The 19,638-nt window shown below is 38.3% G+C and overlaps 1 protein-coding gene across 1 annotated transcript in view; it reads left to right on the forward strand.

Moving 5' to 3' along the window:
- Window positions 1-2,556: 2,556 nt before the first annotated feature.
- The window catches only part of SLC25A1 (solute carrier family 25 member 1), a 94,841-nt gene continuing 77,759 nt past the window's right edge, over window positions 2,557-19,638 (forward strand). Inside the window, exon 1 of the mRNA XM_053701961.1 lies at window positions 2,557-2,811. Coding sequence (XP_053557936.1) covers window positions 2,673-2,811 — 139 coding nt within the window. The 5' untranslated portion in view covers window positions 2,557-2,672. The remainder of the gene's footprint in view (window positions 2,812-19,638) is intronic.

Below are 19,638 nucleotides of genomic sequence, written 5' to 3' on the forward strand. Positions count from 1 at the left end.
ATTTGCTGAAAAGGGCCGATTTATGAAATTCAAGGGACATTTGGGGCCCAATATTTTTAAAATTCCACAGTAAAAATGGTCCAAACTTTGTGATATCATAGAGGGGTCATTGTGTGAGCTAGCTGTTGTGAAATTTTAGTGGAACAATGGGAGATTTCATTTTTATTCCTAAGTGAATTTGCTGAAAAGGGCCGATTTATGAAATTCAAGGGACATTTGGGGCCCAATATTTTTAAAATTCCACAGTAAAAATTGTCCAAACTTAGTGATACCGTAGAGGGGTCATTGTGTGAGCTAGCTGTGGTGAAATTTTAGTGGAACAATGGGAGATTTCATTTTTATTCCTAAGTGAATTTGCTGAAAAGGGCCGATTTATGAAATTCAAGGGACATTTGGGGCCCAATATTTTTAAAATTCAACAGTAAAAATGGTCCAAACTTAGTGATACCTTAGAGGGGTTATTGTGTGAGCTAGCTGTGGTGAAATTTTAGTGGAACAATGGGAGATTTCTTTTTTATCCCAAAGTGAAATTTTTGGAAAGTGACAATTTTTGCAATTAGATGGACATTTGGGGCCCAATATTTTTAAAATTCCACAGTAAAAATACCCCAAACTTAGTGATACTGTAGAGGCGTCATTGTGTGAGCTAGCTGTGGTGAAATTTTAGTGGAACAATGGGAGATTTATTTTTTATTCCTAAGTGAATTTGCTGAAAAGGGCCTATTTATGCAATTCGAGGGACATATGGGTCCCAATATTTTTAAAATTCCACAGTAAAAAGTCTCCAAACTTTGTGATATCGTAGAGGGGTCATTGTGTGAGCTAGCTGTGGTGAAATTTTAGTGGAACAATGGGAGATTTCTTTTTTATTCCTAAGTGAATTTGCTGAAAAGGGCCGATTTATGAAATTCAAGGGACATTTGGGGCCCAATATTTTTAAAATTCCACAGTAAAAATGGTCCAAACTTAGTGATACTGTAGAGGGGTCATTGTGTGAGCTAGCTGTGGTGAAATTTTAGTGGAACAATGGGAGATTTGTTTTTTATCCCAAAGTGAAATTTTGGGAAAGTGAATATTTTTGCAATTTGAGGGACATTTGGGGCCCAATATTTTTAAGATTCCACAGTAAAAATAGTCCAAACTTAGTGATACTGTAGAGGGGTCATTGTGTGAGCTAGCTGTGGTGAAATTTTAGTGGAACAATGGGAGATTTCTTTTTTATTCCTAAGTGAATTTGCTGAAAAGGGACGATTTATGAAATTCTAGGCACATTTGGGGTCCTATATTTTTAAAATTCCACAGTAAAAACTCTCCAAAATGTGTGATATCGTAGAGGGGTCATTGTGTGAGCTAGCTGTGGTGAAATTGTAGTGGCACAATGGGAGATTTCTTTTTTATTCCTAAGTGAATTTGCTGAAAGGGGCCGATTTATGAAATTCAAGGGACATTTGGGGCCCAATATTTTTAAAATTCCACAGTAAAAATGGTCCAATCTTAGTGATACCGTAGAGGAGTCATTGTGTGAGCTAGCTGTGGTGAAATTTTAGTGGAACAATGGGAGATTTCTTTTTTATTCCTAAGTAAATTTGCTGAAAAGGGCCAATTTATGCAATTTGAGGGACATTTGGGGCCCAATGTTTTTAAAATTCCACAGTAAAAACTCTCCAAAATTTATGATATCGTAGAGGGGTCATTGTGTGAGCTAGCTGTGGTGAAAATGTAGTGGCACAATGGGAGATTTTGCTTTTATCCCTAAGTGAAATTGCTTGAAAGTGATGATTTTTGCAATTTTAGGGAAGTTTGGGGCCCTATATTTTTAATATTCCACACTAAAAAGTTTCCATACTTTGTGATATCTTAGTGGGGTCATTGTTTGAACTAGCTGTGGTGAAAATGTAGTGGCACAATGGGGAATTTTGTTTTTAACGCTTAGAGAAATGCTGGAATATGACTTTTTTTTTACATTTGAGTGACATTTATAACAAAAATGCTTGTTGTATTCATTAAAACATTTGTTATTAGCATATATGTATGGTACAGCCTTTAATAGTCTTAAGAAAGTACTAACAAATAAGTGTCTGATAGCTTGACTACTGTTTTAAACCTGTCTGATAGCTCCAAAACAGTGTTTGTTATAAGAATACATTTGTTTACTTCTTTTGTTTGTCTCTCGTATGTCTCTTCTTGTTGGGGACTTTTTGTTTGTCCCTGTCAGATTATGTTTCGGGTGTCACTGGTATTAAATTGCTTTGTTTTTTTGGGGGGTTTCAGAACACCTGAAATTTCATCTAAACACCTGACTATAACCTTGTTTTATTTGCTATGTCCCGTGTGTCTTGTTGGTACATGTATGTTTTGCTTCCTAGCACGTCTGTTTGATGCTGCTCTGCTCTTCCTCGTGTGTGAATTTGAAACTGCATGTGTTTTTATCGCTACGAGTACGAGCTTCAGCGCGCACAGCACATTCCTCTCCTTCTCTGTGTCCCTGTCACTCCTCTCCGGGCGGTGCTGACTCTGTTCTTCCTATTAACTGGGCGCGGTTCAGGGTGGGCAAACAGACTGGTCACGCCTCTCTCTCCCGACAGCGGCTGCCCACCGGAACCAACGGAGCCAGCGGTACAGCTCCGCAGCCCTCCTCTGTCCGTAGCCATTGTATATCATTTGTTCCAGCCATGCCGTCAATGCCCAGATCCTCGCTTTTTGTCCCTCCGGTGTCTCCTGCCTATATGCCGTCTGGAGTCCGCTCTCTGGCAGCTGCTGCACCCGCAGGTAGCGCTAAACTTACTCACCCGGGGAAAGCTATTCTGGCAGGTAAGTCCATATAGTAAGTAGTCTTGAAATTATAATGACAATGCATGACACTAGTGCTATGTGTATCTTTGTGATTCTAGTGACTGTGCCAAGTATCCACGTGACGGCGCATTACAGTGTCAACATGTTTGTTAGCCTATTAACCAGTGCCCACCTATATCTCAGCTAATGAGTTAAGAATAACAGGAGGACAATACTTTTAATGGCACTTGAAGCAAAATACGTGCCAACTTGTTGCTGCCCTCAGCTGACCATTCATTCCCTCTCTGTCACAGTAGGGCCAGTGTGACACGTCCATCTCACTGAAGGGTTGTGTAGATGACAGGACCCTGTAGTACCTGCAGAGGTGTGTTTGCGTGGCACTTAATGACCAGTACGGAACTTGTTTTGTCCTTTCCTGCTGTCGTGATACAGCAATCAGTATTGTTGCCTGCAACATCCCCCTTCTTTGTCACTTAGCCATTACTTTGACAAGTACAGGAGCTAAAGGGGGCGTTACTTTTGGTGACGGGGCAGCATGGTTCAGAAATAACTGCACATTGTGACACATACAATGATGAATCTTTCACAGTAATGGCAGATTTCATCTTGGACCCCCCCCCCATGTAATATGAACACCGTTCATCAGTTTGTTAGGCCTCTAGCACAATATTTGGATCTTGACTGCAGTCAGTGCTGCTGGGATGAATGGGAATGTCAATGTGGAAGGACTGTATGTGACCTTGTGCTGCTGCATTACATTACATTTTGAAGGAGTAAAAAGAGAATATGCACAGTTTATATTCTATGATTATTACTTGCAAAGCAGTCTTTAAAAATGTCATTTGGTGAAAGTGTTCTAGAAATTAAACAAATATTTAGTAAATTATAGTTTTATACTGTCAGGTGAGTTTCAAATCTTACTATATAGATACTGGATAGTTGGTAAAACGCTGTTTTGCACCCCTTTTTAAATAGATTTCAAACTTATTTTTATTCAGGACATCTGTGCACATGTAGGTAAAAAAATATTACCTTTCCATTGCTAGGGGAGTTTGTAGTCATTCAGAAATATATCTCACTACTATTGCTGCTGAAAAATCATTTGCAGTTTGCACCCAGCCTTCCTTGGTTTGCTGAGCTGTGATCTTACCTTTGTACCTAAAAAATAAAGACTAGGCAAAAAAAAGAAAAAAAAAAGTTGCAGCTAAAGGCCAAACATGACTTTGCCACCTAATGTATGAATACATGACATATGATGTTGATCTTACAGCAAAAGATAATTATCAACAAAATCAGAGGTTCTGAATCTTTTTTTTTTTGTGTGTGTGTGCCATAGACCCCTTTGGCAGTCAAGTGAAGCATGTGGACTGCTATATAATAATAATAATAATAATAATAATAATAATAATAATGTTTTCAAAGAGACAGTAAACACTTTGTAATTACATGACATATCTGTTGTGTTGATATAGAATAACATATCAGCAAAGTCATAATGTTTTAAAAACAAACTAACATCCTTTCTACTGCCATTATTTTTCAAAAGCCAATCTTCACCCGCCATTGCCTTATTTGAAAGAGCCAATGTGTGCTTTATTTTAGTGGACCAGTTCTCAAAAAAAATCTGGCTTGAGATATTTTTATATTGTCAGACTTAAATGCTGGTGATGTTTTGGGGACAAATCCCCTTTATGGTCTGAAGAAGGGGATTTTGTTCCTGAAACATCCACCAACATTAAAGCCTGATATCTAAATCCAGTGAGTGCAGTCTTTTTCCTTTTTTGTTTTACCACTGGCACCCTTGCACCCTGGTCGTTTTCTAATTAGTTAGTGAAAGTGCTGATACTCACCATCCTCACTGCTGCTGGCCACAGCAGACAGCAGTGGCCAGCAGGGTAAAGTTTGAGAGCACCCATTGATGTCTTGAGGCCTCCAAACCATTGCGCCAGGACCTCATTTTATGGCGCCCGGGTTCGTGGAGCCCTGTTATGTTTGTCTATTTGCATTGTTTATCTGATAAAGCCAATTAGGAACATATATGTAGCAGGGTTAGCATTGAGTAGTCAGCAGTATGCAATTTAATTTCTTGTAATTAGTAATTACTCAATTTGCAGAGATAAATCATATGACAGTATAACTTAATTTTGTAATGTCAGCTTCTCTCCCTTCAGGCAGCTGGTACACTGTGCTCATTTTGCAAGTAAACATGTAAGTTCTTTGCTGTTTTTAACAGAAACTGCTTCTTTTTATGTTTTACTTTGATTTAATATATATATACTGTATGTATGTATGTATATACAGGTAGCTCTCAGTTTACTTCGGGGTTAGGTTCCAGGAGGAATGGTAAATTGAAACCGTTGTAAATTGAAACCCAGTTTATAATGTAAGTCAATGGGAAGTGAGGGAGTTAGGTTCCAGGCCCCTCTTAAAATTGTCATAAGTAACACCTAATACATTGTATCATCATCAAACTAAGTTTAATGAACAAAAACGTTTTTTTACTTGCATTTTTCTGCAAACAGTTCTCTGCATTGTTGGCATGTTAGATAAGATTGTGTCTGAACCTATTATATGCATTTCAATCTGCAGTGATTAATAAGTAGTTAGGCACCCTCACTTCAAGCATCTGGACAGGAAGATAATAGGGAAGTGGCTGCTAAATCTTGTTGCTCGATAGCTAATGTCTGATCTGTGTAAACAGATCAATTTCAGTCTGTTAAGTGGCATAAATTTGCTGCAAAACAAGTGGACAGCTCCACCTACTGGCTATTTTAATTAGTGCACTGCTTTCCAAAGCTTTTCAATAGCAGTCACATGACTGAAAAAAAAGGTTGTTATTCGGAAACGGCGCAAATTGAACCAGCGTAAACTGAGGGCCACCGGTGTGTACCTGGTCCGGTCTTGGAGTGCAGTTCCCTTCCATGTTTTGTATTTTCTCTGGGTGATTACATCCACCTGTGCACCCCTTCTTTGTTCTCAGTCTGTTTGGCTTTGTGAGCTCGCATGATGGTGTGGCTGTGTTAGGGACTCAGGCAATGGAAAGGACCTTGACGTGGTGCCTGAGCTTTCCCATTTGGCCAGATTCGGTAACTAACCTTTCCAGTTGTGATTTTATCTTAGCTGTGAGCTAGCTGGTGAGTGCTGGGTGTTTCTATGTGTTGTGTGTGTGTGTGTGTATATATATATATGTATATATATATATATGTATGTGTGTGTGTATATATATATATATATATGTATGTGTGTGTATATATATATATATATATATATATATATATATATATATATATATATATATATATATATATTGCCCAATGCGCTTAGGGGGAATTTGGCTGAATCTCACTGACAAGGCCCAAAGAAGGTCAAAACTATTGTCTGGGGTTGTCATGTTCCTTGTTCAGAGGCGGATTGCCTGCTATTTTGGGGCTGGACTGACAATACTAGGCGGGATCAGACTGATATACTTCAGGAAAGTTCTCTGTGAAAAGCACAATTGGACTGAGAGAGGCTGCTTACTGGTGGTAACTTGCCATAGAACAAGCTATTGAGCTATTGTTCATTCCTGGTTAAAGGAATACTGAACCCAAATTTTTTCTTTTGTGATTCAGATAGAGCATTCCATTTTAAGCAACTTTCTAATTTACTCCTATTATCAATTTTTCTTCGTTCTCTTGCTATCTTTATTTGAAAAAGAAAGTCCAGGACCCTGGACAGCACTTGTTTTTTGGTGGATTAATTTATCCACCAATCAGCAAGAACAACCCAGGTTGGTCACCAAAAATGGGCCAGCATCTAAACTTACATTCTTGCATTTCAAATAAAGATACCAAGAGAATGAAGAACATTTGCTAATGGGCGTAAACTAGAAAGTTTCTTAAAATTGCATGCTCTATCTGAATCATAAAAGAAAAAAATTGGGTTCAGTGTCCCTTTAAGTGCTTCTCTTTCTGTTTGCATATGTATTTATGTATATGTATTTATGTATGCATATGTATTTATGTATGTATTTGAGATATAATAACTTGGAACAGCTTTCCTGAAGTGACTTATCTTTGTGTATCCTACCCCATAAAGGCGATTGCTGTGTTTAGAACAGTACTTGGAAGCAAAATTGAGATATTGAATATATAATTTGCACATCTTACCCAGAGTTTCCTGGTGCATTGGTAACAATGTATACAGAGTATTTTTGGAGGTAAGCAAGCGGGGATACTTGCCTAGATCTGCTCATTCTCTATTCAGTAATTCTATATATCTTACTTTTATGTAATGTAGGATTTTAATCTCATGGTTTTATCTCCACCATAACGCAAATGAGTATTGCTTTTTCTCCGGAAAGAAGATTCACCAAGTTTTCTGCTGATGAGAGTCAAATAACTTGGAACGGTTGTCCAGAAGTGGTTTATCCTGCTGTATTCTACCTATAATGAGGATTGCTGTGTCTCTGGTGCATTAGTAATGATGTATTTCTGGGGGTAAGCAAGTGGGGATACTTGCCCAGATCTGCTAACTTTCTATTCAATAATTCTCTCTCCTCTCTCTCCTGTCACAAGTGCATCTCTAGACAGTAAGGCTGGAATCAAGTGCAATCTTGTGGCATATCTAATTTAGGCATAGGGGCTGATCGGCATTTATCATTGCACACGCATTTCTCGTGAAATGCTTGTGCAATGCTGCCCCCTGCACATTCGAGGCCAATCGGCCGCTAGCAGGGGGTGTCAATCAACCCGATCGTATCCCATCAGGCTGATTGCTGTCCGCCGCCTCAGAGGTGGCGGACGAGTTAAGGAGCAGTGGTCTTACGACTGCTGCTTCTTAACTTCTGCTTCAGGCGGACCTGAAGCAGAGTGGGTCGGAAGCGGCATCCGCTGCTTCATAAATCGACCCCATAGGCTATGCCGGCTGTAATTAAGGGGTTACATTTTAAATGTGCCCATGCACATTTCAGTTTTGACCTCTCTATCCCTTTAATTACTTTTGTAATCACTAATATATTCCATAGATAGTTCTGCACATAGCAGTGAGCAAATTTATGTTTTTCTTTCTTTCTCTATGGTCATAAAATAAAATGCTACTTAGAAGAGTAGTGGATATAAGTGTAATAATTTGTTGTTTTCTTCTTTGAGCTAGACTGTGTAAACATCTAGTATGTCTGACAAATGTCAGCGTGGATTTATTACCTCTTCTGAAGTTAACATTAACGAGCTGCAACTGCCATGAAAAATAAACAGGCTTCATACAGAAGCTGCTGTAGAATGAGGAACATGAACATAAGGAGACTGAAGGAACAGACTGCATAGTGATGCCGGATATGGGTAGAATGTGTTCACTGTAGGCATATCATTTTATTTTTTACACATTCTTGGCTTTTTTGTTAATTTAGTATGTACATTACTGTGTATTTTATATATACTTTTATATACACACAGATCAAGTGACAGTAACAAACAGTCCTTGAAATTAAAGGGACATTAAACCCAAAACATTTCTTTCATGATTCAGATAGAAAATTAAATTTTAAACAACATTCCTATTTACTTCTATTATCTAATTTGCTTCATTCTTTAGATATCTTTTGTTAAAGAAATAGCGATACACATGGGTGAGCCAATCACATGAGGCATCTATGTGCAGCCACCAATCAGAAGCTACTGAGCCTATCTAGATATGCTTTTCAGGAAAGAATATCAAGAGAATGAAGCAAATTAGATTATTGAAGTAAATTAGAAAGTTGTTTTAAATGGTATTCTCCATCTGAATCATGAAAGAAAAAATGTGAGTTTAAAGTCCCTTTAATATTCAGTTATCAGTTTGTATACCCCTGAGAGACACAAGGCAAAATGAAAAGGCTCTGTTGCCTAGTAGCATCTCTGTGTTTGTGTTTCTCTGTGGTGTACATTATAAAAAAAAAAAAAGAAACCTTGATATTTAAAGTACCATTAAATATGGTAGAATTGCATAACCATCAAGTACATAATAAAAGGACAATACAATTTTAAATGAGCAGTATTTTTTTTTTGTTTTTTTTTCCAGACACATTTTAAAATTTTGCTTCAATTTGCCGGCCCCCTGTATCATGCGACAGCCATCAGCCAATAGCATACTCCTATACATATACACTGTGAACTTTTGCACATACTCAGTAGTAGCTGGTGCCTCATAAAGTGTACATAAAATGTCTGTGTACTATTAGGTATTGGAAGTGACTTGGAAAGTCTCTTAAAACTGCATGCCCTATCTGATTCACAAAAGTGTAATTTTGACTTAAGTGTCCCTTTAAAAAGACCTACATTCTTTTTCTTTTAATTCTCCCTCTTTTGCTCCATTTATCTCCACCCTTCCCCTTTGTCACCTCTCTTCCTGCTTTTCTCCCTCTCATCACCTCTCCCCGTCTCTCTTACTCCTCTACTATCCTTTTTCTTCCCTCTCATTCTTCCTCCCCATATTTCTCTCCTCTCTTTCCCCATCCCTCTTCTATCTCTCCCTCCCACTTCCTTTTCCTATGTTGTCTTCTCACTCTTGCTCTCTGTCTTCTTTTCCTTTCTCTTCCTCCTCTTTCTTTGATCTTAAATTTTCTCTGCTTTTAATTCCTAGCATCAAATATTGTTCTTCCTTTCCTGACCATGTCATTGAGTTGAATTTATTTTAATCTTCTTCAGGCTAGATTTATCATTTTCTTGTGAGAATAAATCCCCTTATGTGAAAATGCACCTAAAATAAGGGCAATTCGACTCCAAAATTCTCCTACCAAATCCGCGTATGCCAAAGCGCACCAGTGCACCAAAAAAGGGTTAATTCTAGCCATTGCGGGCGCATTTTTAAGACTACGCTGTGTAATACTACCAGTCACAAATTTATCATTTACATGCAAAATTCTCTCACAAATGCGCACTTAACAGTTCTCCATAAGTACTGTGGAGAACAGCATTGAAATCGGTTATCTTTCTGCTATGGTTTATAATGGATTTTTTTTTTAATTCTAGCAGCAGGTATATCTGTTGCAAGTCAAGAGGTTGCATTTTACTTAAAAAACTATATATATATATATATATATATATATATATATATATGTTATATTACTTCTGTGTGTAATAAATATAAAAAAAAGACAATTTCATAATTCAGTGTATGTATACACATTTATATATATATATATATATATATATATATATATATATATATATATATACACATACACAGTATATATATTTTTATATATAGAAATATATATATATAATGTGTATATATATATATATATATATACACTAAATTATGAAATTGTCTTTTTTTACATTTATTACACACAGAAGTAATATAATTTTTTTACAAATAAGGTGCAAATTTGTCCCATTAATGTACCCCTGTCTAATTGTTGCACATAGTTTAGGTTCGCTTTAGAGCAGCAATGCTCTACTGGGAGCTAGATGGACATATCTAATTTAACTTAGTTTTCTTCTCCACTGTTAGATGTAATCCTTTCTTGGTGTTAAAGGTGAAGTGCCCCAGTTCCAATAGAACAGAACTTGTGCTCTTAGCCCATAACATTATATACCATAACAATATATACCTGAAGTCACGAAAATCTGACTTTTGAGATAGTGATATTTTCAGGGCCTACACAAGGTGTTTATCACAGTCATGTCTCAGTATGGTTGAAGCGTGCATTAGTGATATTACAGATGGACCATAACTTAATCAGTCAGTTATGTGAGATTGAATTGCTCTCCTGGGAAAAAAAATATTTACTTTAATCAATGACTGTTATGGCTTCTGGTCTGTTGGAAGGCCTGCAATCTGCGACAGGAGCAGAGCGGCTCATTAAAATAGAAAAACAGTCTGATCATATTTATTTTGAACACTAGCAACAAACCTGCCTTACAAAATAACCTTACAGCAAGAGTAAATAACTGATTGTAGAAACATGAGATATAGACACTATTTCTGGCTACAAAATGTATTATTGCATAGCAATTTTGTTGATCTGTCATTTTATTTAATGTTTGTGTGTTTTATGCAAAGCATTCATTGCAACCGCTGAATATGGGGAGCACTAACAATATATACGCATTTATTCTCTTATTGCAAGATATAAAGAGCAGAAATGGCGCCAAATAGCATAACACTTTATCTCTAGGGAGGAAAATAGAGCATTAAATGGGAGCTGATATTTGAAGACGCACTGAACGTGTACTATCAGAGCAAGCTAGCGTTGACAGTCCCTAGCTGACTGTCACTTTGGTTATCCGCAAACGCCAGTCTTCAGGCTTCCACATTTGTGTTCGACCACCTCCGAGTGGCTGTGGTGGGAAAAGTTGGAAAATGTGGTGAGTACACAACACTAAAATTGATACAAACAGTCTGATGACAATGTCGTATTAGTAAAAAGAACCATTTGCAATGTTTTTCTTGGCCCACAATGAGGCTGTTTAATTAGCCATGACGTAAATGTTACAGAAGCACTTTAAATAGAGAGCAAGGCTGCATATACATATAATGCCCATATGCACCAGTCACAAAATCAATTCAATATTATACAATTACAGTGGGACCTCGGTTTACGAATTTAATGCGTTCTCCGGGACGTTTCGTATTGCGAAAAATTCGTAAACCGAAACACGGTTTCCCATAGGAATGCATTGAAAACCAATTAATGCGTTCCGGAGGTGAGAAAAAAGTAAAATAAAGTATTTAATCTGTTCAAAACTCTTTATAAAGTGCACTTTAAAGGCATAAATACTGTACAGGGACATGATTAATCAAGCAATAACATTTCAAACATCCAACTTTATGTTTTAAAACATCACACATCAACTTTTAAAACATGGCAGACTGTTGGTAACATGGTACAGTACACTTTAACTGTACATAAATAACACGTCAACAGGGAAAACATGGAAAATAGCAAAACAATTTCAACACTGTTTGGAAGATGAGGAGGACGAGGGCAATTGGGCAGCACTAACACAAGCAGGTTCTGCAAAACACACAGTAAAAGGCATGCACAGCACATGAGCTGGCATGGAAACCACAGTAAAAGCCATGCACAGCAGATGAGCTGTAACAGGCATGCACAGCACATGAGCTGGCATGGAAAACAACCCCACATTGCAAAACACACAGTACAGTACTGTAACAGGCATGCACAGCACATGAGCTGGCATGGAAATCACCCCCAGAATACAGAACACACAGTAAAAGGCATGCAAACAACCAAGCTCAGCTCCCTACTTTTCCACTTCTTGAGATGCACCAAAAAGGCTCCAAAACCTGCTGCAAAAGGCTCCAAAACCTGCTGCAAATGGCTCCAAAAGGCCCCACAACTTGCTGCAAATGGCTCCAAAAGGCTCAACAACTTGCTGCAAATGGCTCCAAAAGGCTCAACAACTTGCTGCAAATGGCTCCAAAACCTCTCCAACACCTCCACACTACACACTCACGTGCTACCCACACTTCAGTATGCAGGGGGCGGAGCTATAAACCGGGACACTTGTTTCGTATTGCGAAAAAAATTCGTAAACCGAGGCATTTTTTTTAAGAATTTTCATTCGTAAACCGAATTTTCCGTTTACCGAGGCGTTCGTTAACCGAGGTCCCACTGTATATCAAACTGAAATTAATAACAACATGTGAATGAAAAAGAATTAAAACACATCATTTACTACTTTCTCAAATATAAAAGTTATTAAACGTGTAATCTGTAGATCGTTAGAATATCCAAATGGGATATATCTATATTACTTATACTGGGTCCATAAGCACACAAAAAAAAGTTTCAGGCCTGCAATAGGCCCTTAGTCATGTAGACCTGAAACTTTTTTTTTTTGTGTGCTTTTGGACCACTATAAGAAATAAAGATCTTTTGGACCATTTGGAGGCTGGAAATTGTATGAATTTTGGATTTCTACCGAGACCTGGCAAGTCTTTTTTCCGTGTCCCATACATTAAAGTGTGCTGTCTTCCAATTTTGGATTTAGGATATAACCATATTACACAGACCAATCTATCAATCATCTCTATATGGCAATTCATATTGAAATGTGAAACTCATTGAACAAACAGAAAACTACTTAAAGGGACCGTTTACCCCAAAACTTTCGCTTCTTTAATTTGTTTCCAATTTTACCTGCTGGAGTGCATTACATTGTTTACAAATAGCTCCATAGCCCTTATATTGACATTTGAAATAGCTGATTTGCAGGCCCATTTATCAAGCTCCGTATGGAGCTTGAAGGGCCGTGTTTCTGGCGAGTCTTCAGACTCGCCAGAAACACAACTTATGAAGCAGCGGTCAAAAGACCGCTGCTCCATAACCCTGTCCGCCTGCTCTGAACAGGCGGACAGGAATCGCCAGACATCAACCCGATCGAATACGATCGGGTTGATTGACAGCTCCCTGCTGGCGGCCGATTGGCCGCGAGTCAGCAGGGGGCGGCGTTGCACCAGCAGCTCTTGTGAGCTGCTGGTGCAATGTTAAATGCGGAGAGCGTATTGCTCTCCGCATTTAGCGAGGTCTTGCGGACCTGATCCGCAGTGTCGGATCAGGTCCGCAAGACCTTTGATAAATGGGCCTGTTAGTCTGTAGTATCCCTTCATATACTGAAAGTTTCTATACCTAGGTATAGGCTATTGAGAAACTATGTAAACGCAGCCAGTAGAAGAAACTTCACTCACAGTGGTATGTGGAAGAGATAAAGCTTTAAAATGATCATTTTCAATGTTTTTTTCTAAGTATTGTACAGAGACAGAGATAAGAAACGGAAACATTTTGAGTGATACGATAACGAGAGCTGATCTGTCAGAAAGCTAAGCCTATTTTGATGGGCTGTGGTTTCAAAGAGCAAATCCAGCTATTTATGTTTTTAGCAATACATTTTATACGCTGCAGCTGGTATAACAAGTCATGGAGAACACATTCAGGGGAAAAAACTATTTTACCTTGAAGTGTCCCTTTTTAATGCATCTACAGAAAGTATTTTTTATGCTAAGGAATGACTTCCAGGGTCCACCAGCAAATGTTCTTGTATAGTATGACTGTGAGAATTTGTGTGCACAAAACAAAAAATAGTAATATATATCATTTTTATAATACTAGTGGTCTATGCAAATAGTAAGTGGATATTACAGGGGAATTTAATACACAAATTACATGTTCTGTTTCATTTTTGTATTATTGACTTTAGATAAATAAGTTATACCTGCTCTGAAGCTGTGGAGCCTTGCAGCTCCCACCTAGCAAGTTAGGAGCATCAGTGGCATGATCCCTTCATTCCCTGACTGCTTTCTGTTTTTTAGCTGGGATCCGGAATTTACTTATGTGTTTAACTCTTTTGCAGAGGTTAAAGGGCTATAAACCTCAGAACCTTTCAAGATTCAGGTAGAACATGCAATTTTAAAGAACTATTCCGTTTACTTCTATTATTAAATTTGATTTGTTCTTTTGTTATCCTTTATTGAAAAGCATACATAGGTAGACTCAAGCACAGCAATGCACTACTGGGAGTTTGCTTGTGAATGGTGGCTACACAAACTTGTGCCTTATGTATTAACCAGATCTGTTTATCCAGCTCCCTGTAGTGCATTTCTGGTCCAGAACCGTCTTTTCCAGGCTTAAAAACGCATAGCAATTTATTCTTGCAGTATTGTTTGCCTGTAACTAACATTAGAGATTTTTTTTTTCTAGGGCCAGTAATGCAAAAATGACATTACTTTTACATGAGACTACCCCTTTAATAATTTATTTTGAAAAAAGAACAGTTCTTAAAGCTTTTGAAAAAACATACGACTATTTACACAGAATATTTATTTTAGCTTTAAGAAATGATCAAATTGGATGACTTTACTAGCTCACCACATATTAACAAACACATTAAGATGTATCATGTTTCCTAGTTTTTGAACACATTTGTCAAGCCCTGCATTAAACTGGTACCAACAAACTTGAATACTTCAAGTTCATTTGATGTTAGGCTGCATTATGATCAGGTGGTAATTAGCTCTGTTATTAGACTATAAAGCAGCTGTACTAACTGCCAACACATCAGCCACATCATTTACATTGATGTTAATTTTGAATAACCATGATAGCTATTAGACACTTGCATTTATACTGCAACAGATGCAGAATATGGCCGCCGGCAGCGGAATTAGTTCCTTTTCAGAAGATCTGGACTTTCACAGATCTTTGTGTTTCGCACTTTCACAAAAAGAAATCCAGCTCAGAAAAGAGTAGAATTCTGCTGCCAGCGACCATATTCAGCATTAGTTGGAACACAAATGCACGTTTCCACCATGAAAGAAATTAATCGAGTAATCATAAATTAGGTTTCCTTACTCCTGGAAAACAAATACCCAAGCAGTGAAGTCCTCGAGTAATGAGGGCAGGACAACTATGATGTATTGATTCTCTTTTTTTTCACAACACTTTTTTTTTTTAAATAAAAAATGCATGTAAATATAACAAAACTAAAACATCCAGAGATTACTGACTGAAGGACTACCTAGCAAAGGCCGCTTTGGCATAAGCGGGGAAAAAAAAAAATCCAAAAGGGAAAAATTAAGAAAAAGTATACAAAGATATACCAGATAGCTGTGTAGCAAATATGGTCAACAAAAGGTTTATTCTAATACCCAAAATAAAGCAATTGACCTTGAAAAACGGGCTTTAATCCATTAAGCAGGAGACTGAACAACCTCCAAAAAAGTCTATGAATAAAAAAACTAAAGTCAAAGACACAGCCATACCTAATGTGTGCTTTTCAAGAACCAGAAAACAAACAAAATCAATCTAGTCCACAAAAATTGCCTTATCCTGATAAAAAAAACAAGATAAGAGGAGACATAAAGAGCGGACAACTCAGAAACTTTTCTAGCAGGATAAAAATTGCCAAAAAAACCCAAAACTGTCAAGACAATACACATATGCATTGGCTCAAAAAGAAAAAGAATAAAAGAAGCCTGCAAATACCCTTAAAACCAAATTATGGTTCCAAGGAGGAAAAAATGTCTCAATGACAGGCTTAATCATAACTAAAGCCAGAACAAAATATAGACAGTCATAAAGATTAGCACATTAGCAATCTTCCTGTAAAACAAAAAACCAGAGCCGAAAACTGACCCTTCAAAGAACTGGTGGATAAATCCAAACAATCCTGAGGAAAAAGCAGAATTCTAGCATTTCTAAAAAAAAAAAAAACTATGAAAAATCATACACCAGGAAAGAAAGACCTTCCAAACCTTATGGAAAACATTCCTAGTCACAGGTTTACAAGACTAAACCAAAAACAGAACTACAGAAACAGAAGAAAACTCTGTCAAAGAACTAAATGTGCAATCTCCAAACCATCAAGTTTAGAAACTTGAGATCCTGATGATAGAACAAAACTTGAGACAGAAGAACTAGCCGCAGAGAAAGAAGCCATCTGAACTAGATCCGCAAACCAGATTTTATGAGGCCAAGCCGGAGCAAATGTAAACACAAATTATCTATCCTGCCTGATCCTAGCAATCATTTTTTGAAAAAGAACCAAATGAGAAAATATATAAGCTAAATTAAACAACCAAGGAGCTAAAAAAAAAAACCTGACAACTGAGAAAATCTTACCAGTTACTCACCCCCAAAATATAAAATACAGAAATTAGACAACAAATGTCCTCTGTCTAGGAAAGAATATGAGATTCCCCCACACACCCCATGGCTAAGGGACTGAGTCCCCCTGGATAATTGATATATCCCACTGCTGTGACATTGTCTGAATAAAAAACACAGATGAGACTCCTCCTCAGCAGGGGCAAACTCTGAAGGGCATTAAAAATACACAAAGCTAAAAAAAATGCATATATTGGAAAATACTTCACCCGAGTAGACCAAACCCCCTGCACTTTCAGAGACTCCAAAACTACAGGCCAGCCTGAAAGACGTGATCTGTCTAATTCACCAACCAGATGGGACGAACAAAAGAAGCTGAAAAAGCAGAAATATAGGCTGACATTCCAGGCATCGACACGAGACTGCCTTGTCATGAGAATCAAATTCTCTGAAAAAGATCCATGCACTATAGCCAGGGCCAGATTGGGCAGCCGGGATACCGGGAAAAATCCCGGTGGGCCGCCGGCCAACAGCTCAGCTGGGCTGGCAGGCCTGGCCCTGGCTGCTGTGTGCTGAGTTTGGAATTCCTGTTACTGTTGTTACACACTGGCTAACTCAGACTCCCCAGTCCCCACTAAAGCTGCAGCAGTGAGACAGCTGTGTAGTAATTTTTTTTTAATTAAACTACTTGTAAATATCGCTGCTGGTGGCCCGCTTCCTCTGCATTTAAGTTAAACAAACCGGGCCGTCTGGCGCTGCGGCCGCTGGTGCAGGCTGTTACTTAACCCTAAGACCCACCTTAGTCAGTGGTCACTTACTAAACCAGCCAGCCTGCCATCTGAGATTTCTACAGTGACTGAGTCTGTGTCTGTCTCAGTGACAGTCTCACACAGTCAGTCACAGGCTCAGTACTGTACTGTCTCAGTATTTCTATGTCTCACAGGCAGGCCAGCGGAGGAGGACTCAGGAGGATTCAGGTCAGGATTTAGTAATCCTCATTATGCAGCCCGGTCAGGAGGTGGTGCGGGCCGCGGGCCAGCGGCTGTGATGTCACTACAAGTAAGTTGACTCTCCGCACCACGCAACATAGTGGAGGGAGCGGGAGCCTCAGCCGGGGAGCAACAGCGGCTGCGTGCCTGCGTCGCAGCGTCAGTGAGCAGTGAGCTTGAGTAGAGACAAGCAGGCCATGTGGGGTCAGTGGTCACATGATGTGACACAGTGCTATCGAGTGGCCCAGCAGTCAGTGCAGTGGACAGTGGAAGAGCCAGCAGGGAGGGACAACACAGCACTGCCACTGTACTGAAGAGAAGCAAGCAGAGCAGAGAGGCAGACAACAAGGGCAGTTAACGTAACCGATTCAGTCATGTTTGTATTGTATGCAGTATATTATATATGTGTGAAGTCCAGTAGAACTGTAGAAGACATACTGACTGTGTCAAAAATTTAAAAATATGGCAGACTTTTATATAAGCATCATGGCATCTACACTTCATGCAGATATATTCATTTATGGTGGAGATATATTTATTCATAGTGTTTTTACTTGGCGCATTTTTGCAAAAGCAGGTGTTGGGCTAAATTCTCTAGATAATCTAGACTAGAGAATGTAGCCCAACACCTGCTTTTGCAAAAATGCTCCAAGTAAAAACACTATGAATAAATATATCTCCAACATTATCCATAATGAATATATGTAATATGCATGAAGTGTAGATGCCATGCTTATATAAAACAGTCTGCCATTTTTTCTTTCTTAGTCATAGCAGCTTCTCAGTAATTTACTCTTAAGTCCTGCATGAAGTGCTTCTTTTTCTACTGAAAAACAAAAAAAAAGCAGTTGATAAAGTAAGGAAAATAATCCTGAAAGGGATTTTGATTTAAGATTTTTTTTTTTTTACTGCCTACTCTAAGTTAGAAGCATTCTTCTTGCATATAAAGAACATTATTTCACAGAATATGAAGTTACTGTATATAAAGCATTGTTGCATGATGCATTATAAAGAACATTATCTCACAGAATATGAAGTATATATAATATATATACTTCATATTCTGAGAGATATAATGTTCTTTATGATGCAAGAATGCTATGCTTTTAAATTAGAGCAGGCAGTAAAAAAATAAATAAATCTAAAATCAATTTCAGGATTATTAGTGTCCACCTGTCTGGTGATGTTTAAATCTTAGTTGCTTGTTTGGTCTACTTATATCAGTGTTTTAAAGGGACATAACACACAAAAGTTTTTTTTAAATTATTCAGACAGAGCATACAATTTAAAAAAACTTTCCAATCCACTTTGCTAATATACTGGTATCCTTTTATGAAGGAGCAGCAATGCACTACTGAGAGCTATTTAGTGCATCATTTGAGCCAATGACAAGAGGCATATATGCTTTTAACAAAGGGTACTAACAGAACAAGGAAAATTAGGTAAAATAAGTAAATTGAATAGTTGTTTAAAATGACATGCTCTATCTAAATCAAGTACATTTTGACTTTTTACCTAAGAGAGACTGTGTGAACCTATGTTTGTGTGTGAGAAAGAGACTGTGTGAGCCTGTGTGTGTGTGAAATAGAGAGACTATGTGAACCTATGTGTGTGTGAGAGAGACTGTGTGAGTGGGCCTATGTGTGTGTGTGAGAGAGAGAGAGAGAGAGACTGTATCATGAGACTGTGTGAGCGTTTGCGTAAGTGCCTATGTGTGAGTTTGTGTATATGTGTTAATATGTTAATACTCTACAACCATTTTTTGTTGCGCTGTGTGTGGTGCAAGGATGAGGGGGCGGGGCTGATCCAAAGGGGGCGGGACTGAGTCAGAGGGGATGGGGCTGGGCTGGGCCATGCCATATAAATTTCCAGGGCTGGTCTGATTTCCCAGTCCGGCCCTGACTATAGCAGAAGCATACAAAGCTGAAGAGGTCTAATGAAACCGAGCAAACAGAACAGAATCCAAAATGGCTTTTATTATGCCTAAAACCATGCAACAAAGCTACAGACTAAAAATTAGAGACAATCTAAAACCAGCTACAAAAAAACCCATGGGGGTAGATTTACTATGCTGCGAATGCAGCTGTTTCCGCACCAGAAACAAAAGTTAAGAAGTAGCGGTCGCCACCTCTGAGGTATCCGATCGGAATGATCGACACCCCCTGCTAGCAGCCGATTGGCCGCAAATGTGCAGGGGGCAGCATTGCACAAGCATTTCACCAGAAATGCTTGTGCAATGTTAAATGCAGACAGCGTACAATGATGTTG

Source organism: Bombina bombina, chromosome 2 (assembly GCF_027579735.1).
Source record: "Bombina bombina isolate aBomBom1 chromosome 2, aBomBom1.pri, whole genome shotgun sequence".
NCBI classification, from domain to species: Eukaryota; Metazoa; Chordata; class Amphibia; order Anura; family Bombinatoridae; genus Bombina; species Bombina bombina.